The following is a 13,381-nucleotide window of genomic DNA, read 5'->3' on the forward strand; positions in this document are numbered from 1 at the left end:
GTTGCTAGCTTTTGCACACACAGGCAACGTATGTCACCAGGTCTTACGGGATATCCTTGCGGACAATACAAAGAGGCATAGGGCCGATAACAGGGGAGTAGGTGGAGGTAGTTATAGGTGCTTGAACGACCGAATCATGTGGGACTCCCTACCTCCAAAGGACTTAGAAACGTGGGAAGTGAGATTTCCCTCTGAGGGTTAAGTTACGAAATCCACACCTAATGGGAAGGACAGAAAGAGGCAAAGTTTCTTCCAAGAGATTGAATGGCTCTCAGGGCCACCAGAACTGCTGAATGTATTGATCTGGCTAAAGCAGGGGTGGCAGCCCGGAAGGGGCTGGCCAGCCATCAAGGGAAGGCCATTGGGGAGCCCATTCCGACCCTTTGACCAGCTCCCTTGTTCTGAGTCTGTATTCGCTACGTGACTTATGGTTTGACTTACTAGGTAGACCTTTGAAGAAGGTCTGGTCAGGGCAATGAAAGAAGCTGGTCAGGGCAATGCAAACTACTATAACAGAGAATGACATCTCTCCATTAATAAAAGGGCACTCTGATTTTATACATTGGTTTCCTGAGGTCTTGGTTAGTTAGCATGGATCAGCTTTCTGAGGCATGATCAATGGTGTGGAAACCAAGAAGATAGAATTCCAAACCTGTAATTGTAGGGACCTGGCCTGGATTGGGTGAGGCTACCCCGGCAAATACTGTCTCCTTGTTCATAGGGAAACTTGTCATGCAAAAGCAATCAGGTTAAAGAGACACTTGGCACAAGTGCGTGTTCACCTTGCAGGCCGGAGGCAGGCTTATGGGGCCAGGCTGAGTGAGCAAGAGGGCAGCCCAGAGGTCACAGCATTAGGGGCACCGTGCAGCACAGGGGGAGTCATGATAGTCTGCGAACTGGACCAACTGGGCTCTGGGTTTGTCACTGCCGCTAACTCTCTGGCTGTCAATGAACTTGGTCTTTGTTCACATGCATGTACAATGAAGAAGGTGGATTAAAAAGTGACCTGAGCTTTTCTTCTGACACCGGCATGCCATGAGTCTAGGAGAAGCAGAGGCTCCTTTCGGGGTCTACCAGGTGCCCAAACATTTTAAACTCAGTACGAGGTGGGGCTGGCGGGCCCTGGAGCCCACCCCTGCCTGCAGAGAAGCAGGGCCTATGTGCGCAGGGGGTGGTGGTGGTTGATGGTGGGAGGGTTGATCTTCTACCAGGCTTCGTGAAAATTCATCACAGCAAACAATGCCTCAAGAGCAGGCCGGCCCAGGGTACAGGGTGTTCTGGGGCGTGCAGGTGGCAGATCGATTGACTTCACGGCTGTGGAATTAGTGAGGTCATGGCCTACGACCTCATTGGAAACAGCTCCTGTTTTTTTCCTTCTTTTCTCCCCTTTGTTTCCCCGGCCAGCTCCACCCCCAGAGCCACCTCTCCCAGTGGACAAACCCAGGAGGCAGTAAGAAAACTTGGAACAATCGGCTCCTCCGTTTCCCCCAAGGAGCTGCAGGAGGAAGTTTTTGGTAGCAAGGATGTAAAGGTTGATAAGAATCTCAGGGGGTTCCTGGAAATACAGTGGGGAGCACAGGGATGGAAGGCAAGCTGGACAGCACGACAGATGTGTCTGAGGCTGAGCAGAACCCGACATCCAAATAACAGGAAAGGCCTTAGAGAGGGTCTGCAGCATGCAACTGATGCGGAATTTAACACACTCAGGGCAAACGTTATTCTGTGAATCAAAAAAGTGAAGTCTATTAACGACAAAAAAAAAAAAAAAAAAAAAAGCAGATCAGTGGGCTTGACAGTGGGACAGGATATGAGAAGTTAGAATCGCTTTGAGAAAATCCAGAATGAGTGTTCATTGTTAAAAGATGCCCAGAAGGAGACCTTGCCCACAGTCATAGTGCATTTCAGGGGAAAATGGACTGACCGTGTTGCGGGTCACTGGACCATGGTCCGTGTTTCTGTTCGACCACTCAGGAGCCGTGTGGCTTTGAAAAAGTTACCCCACCTCTCTCAAGCTCAGCTGCCTCATTTGTGAAATGAAGAAGAAGAAACTGAGAACACACGGAGACCCGTGAGCACACAGGTCTGCCATAGGATTCTGTTGGTTTTCAACTTCACAAACGAGATGGAGTTTTCAAAACCAAAACTTTAGAAGGGTTCCTGAGGGCGATCTATTTAACATTTAAATGTTTAACTGTGAACTACATTATGCATACAGAAAAGGGAGTAAATATACAAACTCGATTTAAAGAAGATGAATAAAATACACTCCCAGCAACCAGCTTCCAACTCTATGAAACAGAACTTTCCTGGTGCATCTCCCAAAAGCATCCCCTTCCCCACGTTGTCCCTAATTGTGTGTTTGTTATTCTCTTGCTTTTCTTTCTACTTTGACCACCTGTGATGTATCCACAAATAATGCCTTGTTTAGTTTTGCCTTTTATGAACTTTGTATTCGTGGAACCCCACTGCATTTATTCTTCTGCGCTTGCTTCGTACTTTCAGGATGATGTGCTGGAGACGCATCCAGGTGGAAGCCCGCACCTGGGTTTTTCATTCTCACCGCTCTGCTGTATCCCATGGTCTGTATCACAAGCGATCTACTCCACTGTAGGACATTTGAGCTGTTTGCAAATTTTTTTCTTTTATGGAAATGATGCTTTGGGCATTCTTGTAGCTGTAAAGCCTCGCAGTTTTCCAAAGAGTTTTTCCCATGTGCTTTCTCACCAGCAGTTTCCACCGATCCATATCATCATTGGAAGCTGATAATATATGCGTCAACATAGTGGCTGTAAAATGTCATCTTATTATGATTTTATGTAATTAATTAATTTTAAAAAACACACTCTTTTTTTTCTTCCTTCCTTCCTTTCCCTTCCCTTCCCTACCCTTCCTTTCCTTTCTCTTTCTCTCTCTCTCTCTCCCTTCTTTCTTTCCTTCCTTCCTTCCAAGTGGGAGCACAAATGTGTGCATGTGCACAAGCAGGGTGCTGGGGGCGAGGGTAGGGAAAGAGGGAGAGGGAGAGAGAGAAACCCAAGCAGTGTCCATGCCCAGTGCGAGCCCGACTTGGGGCTCAATCTCACGACTCTGAGACCATGACCCAAGCTGAAATCAAGAGTCAGCCGATCAACTGACTGAGTCACCCAGGCTCCCCAACTTACTGTGATTTTAAATTTCACTTCCCTGCTTAATTTTTTTTTAAAGATTTTATTTATTTATTTGACAGACAGAGATCACATGTAGGCAGAGAGGCAGGCAGAGTGAGAGGGAGGAAGCAGGCTTCCTGCTGAGCAGAGAGCCCGATGCGGGGCTCTATCCCAGGACCCTGAGAGCATGACCTGAGCCGAAGGCAGAGGCTTTAATCCACTGAGTCACCCAGGTGCTCCCACTTCCCTGCTCATTAATGAAATTTAGAATCTTCATATATGTTTACGTGCCATTTGTGTTTTCAGGGTTCATCCATGCGGATGTATTGCTACAAAATATTCCACTGTGTTTTATTTATCCTTTCATTGGTTGATGGATATTTGATTTGTTTCCAATTTTGACTTGATGAATAATAGTGCTGTGAACAGTCATGCACAAGTTTTTGCGTGGACATGTGTTTTCATTTCTCTTAAGCATACATCTTATGACTTTGAAATTGTTAAGTCATATGGTAACTCTGCATTGAACTCCTAAAGGAACTGCAAGATGCTTTTCCACAGCAGCTGCACACTTTGCATCCCACCAGCAGTGGGTGAGGGTTCCAATTTCTCCATATTCTTGCCAACGCTTGTTGGATTCTCTGTCTTTTTGAAGATGGCCGATCTTATGGGTGTGACATGTGTCTCCTTGTGGTTTGATGTGCATTCTCAGGTGGCTAATGATATCGAGCATTTTTTCCATGTGTTTGCTGGACATTTGTAGAACTTCTTTGGAGAAACGTCTCTTCGGATCCTTTGCCCATTTCGAAATCAGATTATTTTTAAGTTGTAAGAATCTTTAATATAGTTTAGATACAAGTTCTTTACCAGATGTATGATTTGCAAATTTCCTTTCCCATTCAGTGGGTTGACTTTTTACATTCTTGACAGTATATTTGAAGTGCAGAGAAGTGTTTAATTTTGATGACACCTAATTCATCTATTTTTCTTCTGTTGTTTGTGCTTCTGGTATCCTCGTCAAGAAGTCTTGGACTAACTCAAGGTCACAAAGACTTACTCTTGTATTTTCTCCTGAGAGTTTTATAGTTTTAGCTCTTACAGGTAGGTTTTTGACTTATTTTGAGCTAATTATTATGTATGGTGTGAGGACGGAGTCCAACTTCATTTTTTTGATTGTTTTTTGCATACGTATGTCCAGTTTTCCTAGCACCATTTGTTGAAGACTCTTCTTTCCCCATAGAATTGTCTTGGTAGCTTTGCTGACAATCACCTGACCATAAACCTAAGGGTTTATTTCTCCTCTCTCAATTCTATTAATCCATATGTCTATTCATGTGCTAATACCACGTTGCCTTATCTACTGTAGCTTTGTAGTAAGTTTTGATAGTGGAAAGTTTGAGTCCTCTAGGTTTGATCTTTTTTTTTTCAGAAATGCTTTGGCTACTCTACGTCCCCTGCAATTCCATATTAATCTCACAATCAGCTTGTCAATTTCTTCAAGGAAGTCAGCTGGGATTTTTATGGGCTTTGTATTCGCTATGAACAGAATAGTGTTCTATGCCACATTTGTATTTTGAAGCCCTGACTCCCAGTGTCATGGTATTTGTGTAGGGGCCTTGAGGAGGTACTTAGGTTTAGATGAGGTTATAAGGGTGGGACACTTATTATGAGATTAGTGCCCTTTTTAGAAGAGACACCAGCCAGCTTGCCATCTCTTCCTCTCTCTCTCCCTCTCTCTTTCTCCTTCTGACATGTGAGAGCACAGTAAGAAGATGGTTATCTGCAAGCCAAGAAGGGAGCTCTCACCAGAACCTGACCATGCTGGCACTTTGATCTTGGACTTCTGGCCTCTGGAACTATGACAAGATAAATTTCTGTTGTTTAAGCCACTCAACCTACAGTATTTCATTGTGGAAACCTGACCTGAGAAAGAGAGCATCAGATCTGTGGATTAGTCTGAAGAATATTGCCATCTTGACAATATTAAGACTTCCAATCCACAAACACGAGATTTCATTTATTTAGATCTTCTTTAATATTTCTTTTCAGAGTATAAATTGTATACTCTCATTAAATTTATTCCTATGTATTTTATTTTTGATGTTATTACAAATAAAATCATTTCTTAATTTTATTTTCAGATCATTCATTATAAATGTATAGAAATTCAATTGATTTTGGCATACTGATCTTTCACCCCAAAACCCTGATGAACTTAGTTGTTATTTCTTTTTTTTTTTAAAATATTTTATTTATTTTTATTTGACAGAGAGAGGTCATAAGTAGGCAGAGAGGCAGGCAGAGAGAAAGGGAGAAACAGGCTCCCTCTCTGAGCAGAGAGCCTGATGCGGGGCTCGATCCCAGGACCCTGAGATCATGACCTGAGCCGAAGGCAGAGGCTTAAACCACTGAGCCACCCAGGCGCCCCTTAGTTGTTATTTCTAATAGCTTTTTAGTGCGTTCCTTAGGATTTGCTATTTATGAGATCATGTCATGTGCATATAGAAATAACTTTACTCTTACTTTTTCAATCTGGATATCTTTTACTTCATTTTCTTGCGTAACTGATCCAACAGAAGCCTGCGGTACAGTGTTGAATGGAAGTAGTAAGAGCAAACAACCTTTTGTTACTTTTTGCTTTATAGGAAGGCAGGGAGGCGGTCTTTCACCATTAAATATGATGTTAGCTATAGGTTTGTTTGGTTCTTGAGATATACTTTTGCAGAACACAGAATTCTAAATTTACAGTTATTATCCCACTGGTCTCTGGCTTCCTTGTTGCTACTAACATGTCAGCTGTCAGTCTACTCACCATTCACAGGCAGATGATCTATTTCTTCTCTCTGGCTGTTCTTAAAATTGTCTTTTGTCTTTAGTGATCTGCAGGTTCATTCTGATGATGTACGTAAGTGGATTTCTTTTACATTTTTCTACTAGGATTCATTAAGTTTCTGGATCCAAGGATTTGTGTCTTTGAATGGTTCTAGAACATTCACAGCTGTCATGTCTCCAAATATCTTCCCACACATGTATTTAATTACATATCTCTAGAACTCTGATTGAAAACATGTCAAACCTTTCCACTATTTTCTCCATGTATAAACTTTTCTTTTATTTTTACCTCCTTCTTACATTTCTGAACCAAATCTATATATCTTCTTCTTGGCTAAATCCTACAGTTTATTAATTCTTTCTTCAGCAACATCTAATCTGCTATATAATCCATACACTGACTTTTAAATTTCAAATATTACTTATTTTTATTTCTAAAATTTTGTTTCTTTTTCAAATCTGCTGTGCAACTTGCGATAATGTTTCCGTTCTTGTTCTTTTTTTAAATGGCTCTTCTTACCTATTTAAATGTGTTGTATGTAGTCATTATATAATGTCAGAAAAATGCCAATTTATGAAGTCTTTGAGGTTCTGATTCTTCTCTTCTTTGTTTCTGTGGTTCTACCCCTAGTATGATTTGTGTGTTTTTGACCGTGAGTTACTCATTTGGCTAATAATGTTACCTGTGGGAGTTCTTTGAGGCCTGGAGTAAAGCCGAGTTCCTCCAAAGAGGAATATCACTTGTTTCTGCCATTTGCCGAGTATAGGACGACTTTCTTTTAAATTCTGTTTCGCCTTTTTAAATAGTTATGCCAAATATATAGCATGAATATAGAATGCGAATCCATGTTAAGGGTGGATTATGGGTAGACATTTTGATACAAGTTTTATTCTCCTCTACCTAGTGCCAAAGTTGGTACAGAAAAGATTCCTTGCTGTCTCCTCCTCCAGTTTATTTCTCACCCATCCATACATTGAAAGTAAGATTTTTGTAGGGGAAAATCTCTGCTTTACTCAGAGGTCTCTTATTAGATTCCTAATTAGACCAGGCTCTAGCCTCCACTTGCTACGTCTCCGTCATCTATACAGCCATCAAGGCAAAAGCTCAAGGTTGCCAAGGTTGAGCATAAACTATCAGGATTAAATCTCGCATTGGCAGGCACATGAGGATTTTTGCTTTTACTTTTGTTTTTTTACCTCTGCGGATTCTTTCATTTCATGTCAGCACAGTAGTGCACGGTAAAAGAACTGTAAGAAATATTCATAGAGATTTTAACTTTTTCAAATGAATCTATTTGAGGTAACTATAACTGTTACTGCTGGAAACAAAAATTCTTTCATTTCTTTCACTTCTAAGCAAGTTGACATTGAAAACAGTCAGAAAAGTAAATCTATTTTTTTTTCCTTAAAATCTCCGTGAAAAGATGTTTTCCAACCTCCCTGTGGTTGATTGTCAAAATGTCCAAATTCTTCCTTTCTCTGTATTCACACCCTTGAAATCTGCAGAACCTCCCACCAAAGGCAAGGTTTATTTCTCCATGATCTTGAACCTGGGTTGGCCCCTTGACTTGTTTTGGCCAATGGGACATTGGCAAGTATGACATAAGCTGAGGCTTAAAAAGGTCTTGCTTTCCAAAGCTTGATCCCTGGCTGTGCTTGGAACTCTAAGACCACCATGCAAATGAGTCCAAGCCAGGCTACTGGAGGATGAGAAGCCGGATGCAGGCACTCAGCCCGACAGCCTGCCAACCACTCCAGTTGACCCAGCAATAGCATCATGATGAGGCGAGTGGAGTCAAGGAGAGCCAGCTCACCTGGGAGAACTGCCCTGCCAACCCAGAGAATCATAAGCTAAACAAAAAATTATCTAGAACTATTAAATTTTGGTCTAAGCAAAGGGTAACTAAAAGACTTTCTTAAGAATACGATCGCACAGTCCTTGCTCAAGCCTCCTTAGAACAATTTTACTGTTTTTACCCTTTGTCCTGCCCCAGCTTCTGGGGATGTAGAAATGGTCACTCGCCAGGACACTTTTGCAAGTCAGCCTACTCTAAAGGGGTTTGCCAAGCCTCAATCTGGAATTCAAATTACATCAATTAAAATATATTTCATGTATGCTTCCACTAAAAACATTAGGACATATGAATATGTCATTTATTTGCTCAGTACAGAGTCTACTGAGATCCTGAAAAAGAAATCCAGAATTTTTCTCAGTGGCAGGGGAAGTCAATCTCAGATACATAAGACTGAGGTTGGACGCAGTTATTAAAATGAAAAGATCTGAGGTTTCAATTGCTCTTAAATTCAACATATGTCAATGCCATGAAGCGACTCCTCCAGAGGTCAATTCAGCATCAATCGTATTAACAGAAACGGTGCCCCTGCTCTGTCTGCCAGACTTTGAGAACCGTGGTCTGTTCTGGGCGCTCTGCTTTAAGAATGACAGTGACAGACCAGAATGGATCAAGGAAGAAGACTCCAAGATGATACAAGTTGGAATCATTTCAGATGAAGCTCAAGGTGAGGACCCACAATGTCATCAGGGCTGGGGAGACTTGGCTGCAAATACGTGAGCTCCAGTCCCAGGGAACAGCACACATGAAGGACTCGTCACACTTCACGAGAACAAATCTAGAACCAGCAGGTGCAAGTTACTGATTTGGGTTCAAATATTTTCCAAACCCACGGGGCCATCCAGCCTCAGAATGGCTGCTCTGGGGAAGAGAAAGCCTAGATGAGGAGTTCAAGGTGGAGGCTGGAGAGGCATCTGTCAGGGACCATGGCGGAGGGAGGGCTGCCCTGCCCGGGCCAGAGGGCTCCCAGGCTCTTTCAGCAGAGTCCCACTTTCTTCCAGCTGCTAGTTATCCTGCTTGTTTAGGAACTTGTAGTTTTTTAAGAGGTAACCTGACATCCATCTGCTCCTAAATTACAGACCTCAGTGAAGTCATAATGTACCTTCTGTCCTGTTAAGCCTCACCTTTGAGGACTGGTCATAGAAGACGGGCTCATCTCAGAGCCCCGCTCTTTTATTCACTCTCGAATTGGTTTAGAGGCACGAGACAGGAGTCTTTCTGGATGTGTAGGTAAAACTTGCAGGATTGCCTTTTTCCTTCTGGGTCAGCATTGCCATTCTGAGGTCCCCAGCTTCCCTCTCTTCCCCATGTCCAGAATTTTCCCTCCGGCTTCCCTCCATACTGCCCAAGGGAGAGTTCTCATAAAGGCTCAAGGAGAGTTTCTCTAGGCCTGTAGAGGTAGCTCGACTGCCTGTGTTTTTTCTGCATGCCCCCGTGGCATGTCCTGCCATCTGACAAGAGAGCTGGGAGCCTGGGCTTCCTACCTTGGCAGGTGAAGCATCTGATGTGAAAGTGGTTGTTGTGGACACGGACCACTTCTCCTTTGCAGGTGTCTCCACAGCGGTAGCACTGGATGACATTGGAGCTGCCTCGGGGGTTGTAAGGATTCTGCTGATAAGGAACTGTAGGAAGAAACAAAGAGATCACTATCCAGAAGCCCTGTCTTCTTTACAAACTCGGTTACAAGACATTATCATAATCCTAACTGGGAGAAAATGCAGAACACAAGCAGGTAATTAGCCAAGTACCTTCCATACGTCACCAGGCCGCATATGCCAAGCTAAGTCATCATGGAGATGTGAGTCCATGAATCTCCTTAAGCAGGCAGAGACTTATGAGTGCCATAATACAGGTCAAATTTATAGAAGAACTAAATTAAAAGAAGAAGTAGAGTATTTCAAGGTAAATGATCCAGAAATAACAGTTCTTGGGTGATTCTGGATCAAAACCAGGTCCCAGACTCCTCAAGAGAATTTGGTTCTTGCAGTTGACATGGGTCTCAAAGAAATGGGCGACTGACCCTACCTCCAATGGGCTTGGAGCAAAGCAAGTGACATTCCCCTCTCTGGACCTCTAGTTTTGACATCTACAAAATGAGGGTGGTCAATGGTGGTATGGGTTTTGTGCAAAAGAGGCATAAAGGGGTGGCACTCTAGTTGGAAGGAGGTTGGTGAGAGGACTCATCTGAGTGGCACTTTCCGTAACACTGAGAAAATGTCAAAAGTATATAATTAGGAAAAAAATCTGGTAGAGATTATGAAGGGCCTACAGTCATGGAGGTTGGGCACTTGACGATACTGTATAGCGCTACTACCCTATGGGTCTATTCTCTCGCCCAGACTCTCCATGGCCACGTTTCCAGATCTACTGTCCCTGAGATACTTTGCTTGGCCACTCTAAAATCTGGCCTCTGGTATTTAATATTAGTAGGCACCTGCTTAGAATAAAAAAATTCAGGGTTGGGAGGGATATTGCCAGCTCTCAGGTCCAACCTCATTATGTATTAGCTACTGAGATAACTTTGCCAATGAAGAACCAGATCTTCTCTCTTGTAGGAAGCCCCTGGGGAGATCAGGAGAGAACGCCTCAATTCCTCAATTCTCAAAGTTGAAGCAACAGTCCCAAATCTTTCGCTCATACTCTATTGGGAGAAATCTCACTCTTGTCCTGGCTATAAAGATGACCACCTGATTGGAGGGGAATTGATGTTTACCATTTAGACAGGCAGAATTACTGCCTAAATTTTGAATAAGCTTACTATAAGTTAATCTGGACTCACATGAACCTTGAACTGCAAAGGAATTTACAAAATACTTGCTTCAGGGCTTCTTGACCTAGTGTTGTCATGGTTAATGGGCGTTCACTGAAATTTGAATCTTTTATTCTAGGTACAAGGAAGGGTGGCACATGGTGTCTTGCTTGGCAATGAAAAGTGAATGGAAACCATGTGTGTCACTTTCAACTGGAGCCAGCCAGTTTGTGATCTGCCATATTGCCTTTTCCATAACCCAGCAACCAGGGATATCCCAGATGGTGTGCCGGGTGCATCAGCTCGGATCCCTTAATTGAGCCCTGGAGTGCAGCTCCAAGTCTAACCCAGGACGAACATCTATGGTGAGCAGGGAGTAATTTTCGTTGTCATGACCTTGTTACTGCAGCGTATCTGGATAGATACGCCTGGGATCTAATATTTCTAATTAAATATAAAATTTGGTATTATGTACATTATGCTACAGCTCTCTTCAGATTCTCAAAGATGGCCTCCAAAACTGATCTTAGCTGCCTTCCTCCTTTTAAAGACAAGTAAGAGGAAAACAGGATTTCCTTTTTCTTTCTTTCTTCTTCTTCTTTTTTTTTTTTTTTAAGATTTTATTTATTTGGGAGAGAGAGAGATATTGAGAGAACGAGTGGGAGGAGGGGCAGAGGGAGAAGCAGACTCCCTGCAGAGCAGGGTGCCTGATATGGAACTTAATCTTAGGACCCTGAGATCATGACCTGAGCCGAAGGCAGACACTTAACTGACTGGGCCACCCGGGCACCATGGACTTTCAATTGTCTTCCACTTACAGGTCTCCCGAATCCCTCTTGTGCTATAGGGCAAGAAGCTGGTTACTGAGCCCTGAAAGTGTTGTATCTGACAGCTTTGCTGTCTGAGGCGGGAGAATAAGATCCTTCTCAGAATCTTTGTCTTGAGGAGTCCCTGCCCCTTATTCAACTTTTCTGCTGTCTTAAATTTAAGACAAAATGTAGTGAGTTAGCTAGTTAACTAAATCATTAATTAACTCACTAAATGGGTTAGTACACATGAACATTTCAAAAAGTGCATGAAGTGTTCCACAAATGTTCACTGGTACCATGACCGTCACACCTGCCCCACAGCTCAGAGCAATCCTTCCCCACCCCCAGAACGTCCATAACCATTCATCCCATCTCCCCTTCTTCTTTCTTTGCTTCATGCTCACCACCCCTGGAAAATATTTCACTCTCCCCCTCCCACCAATGCGTGAGAAAAATATCTGAACAGTGTGCTGATCCACAATTGTTGAGGGAAACAAAACTGTGAGTCTGAAAATCAAGTAAGAACTAACAGGATAATCATCACCAACAGCAATGAGAAGTCTGAAAAGTACCCCAAAGCCCCCCACCCAGAGAATCACTGCCCGAATTCTCATTTACCTTTTCTAATTTAACCTGCCTTATTGCTTGAGAACCAACTTCCATGATCAATTAGATTTTCAAATCAATTCTGATTTGATTTTCTGGGGAAAATTGACTTGGGATCATGGTTTTCAGTCAAGACTCAGTCTTTTTTTTTTTTTTTAAAGATTTTATTTATTTATTTGATAGAGATCGCAAGTAGGCAGAGAGGCAGGCAGAGAGAGAGGGGGAGAAGCAGGCTCCCTGCCGAGCAGAGAGCCCGACTCAGGGCTTGACCTCAGGACCCTGGGATCATGACCTGAGCTGAAGGCAGAGGCTTAACCCACTAAGCCACCCAGATGCCCCAAGACTTAGTCTTTGACCCACTCAGATAAAGATGTAAAATCTGCGGGAGGGGACAGATTAGGAAAATGGGTTTTCTAGGCGCAGAGTTAGTGATGACCCCCCTCCAACTCTGCTGCTTCCCTCAGGATGAGGGTGCTCCTTTGGTGCTGCTGACTGCGGCTGGAAACCCACAAGCGTCTGATGTTTGTAAATCGTCCCACAAATAGAAATGCGGGCCTCATTTGTGTGAGTTCTTCCAGATTGCTGATGTAAACTGTGATTATAAAAGGGCAGCAGTGTAGCAAGATTCGAGTTTACAGACGTGTGAAGATTTTCCTTATCTAGATAGTGCCAACAAAAGCTCTAGGGGTCAGGGGAAGGTAGGCTGAGCTGTGCCATATCAGCTCTTGCCCTGAAAGCTACCTCGTTCCCAACAAGATCTTGTACCTTTGGGTAATTAAGTCAATGACATAATCAAACCATACTCTGTGTGTGTGGAAGGTGCCATTTCTTCCCATCAATCTCTACCCACCCTCCCCCAAAGCACTGGAATTTTGTCGCTGATTTTCTGCTGGTTATTCTTTCCACGAATTTTGATCTCAGAAAGTACCAGAAGCTAATCACATGATTTATAACATTTGTCTTATGTACAAATGTCTCTTTAATTCCAGATTGACTTGTACTTGAATTTTGAACTACCTGTCCTTGACAGAAACATTTTAGAGAAGACATGAGCCTCAAAGGACACTAGGTCGGGTGACTTGTGAAATAATCCATGAAGTTATGAAGTTTAGACACCTGGGTCATGGGATATGTTTCTAAAACATGGCCAGGAAAGGGCACATAGGAGGGACATGGCAGTGCCCAGTCTGTAAGGAGTGCTGTCCAACCGATTTCTGAGTACAGAAATGTTCAATATTTACAATGTCCAAAATAATAATTACTAGCCCTACATGGCTGTTGGACATTTGAAACAAGGCTAGTGTGACTGAGGGACTGAATTTTTAATTTCATCTCATTTTAATTAATATAAATTTACATTTAAGTAGCCACATGTGGCTAGTGGTACCA

The 13,381-nt window shown here is 42.9% G+C and overlaps 1 protein-coding gene across 6 annotated transcripts in view; it reads right to left on the bottom strand.

Moving 5' to 3' along the window:
- Positions 1 to 13,381, bottom strand: part of ABLIM3 (actin binding LIM protein family member 3) — a 109,607-nt gene that overhangs the window by 62,586 nt on the left and 33,640 nt on the right. For all 6 annotated transcript variants that reach the window (XM_045999547.1, XM_045999546.1, XM_045999545.1 and 3 more), the window contains exon 3: positions 9,313 to 9,450. In XM_045999547.1, the coding sequence (XP_045855503.1) occupies positions 9,313 to 9,450 (138 nt within the window). The remainder of the gene's footprint in view (positions 1 to 9,312; positions 9,451 to 13,381) is intronic.

The sequence above is a fragment of the Meles meles genome, chromosome 3 (assembly GCF_922984935.1).
Source record: "Meles meles chromosome 3, mMelMel3.1 paternal haplotype, whole genome shotgun sequence".
Classification (NCBI taxonomy): domain Eukaryota; kingdom Metazoa; phylum Chordata; class Mammalia; order Carnivora; family Mustelidae; genus Meles; species Meles meles.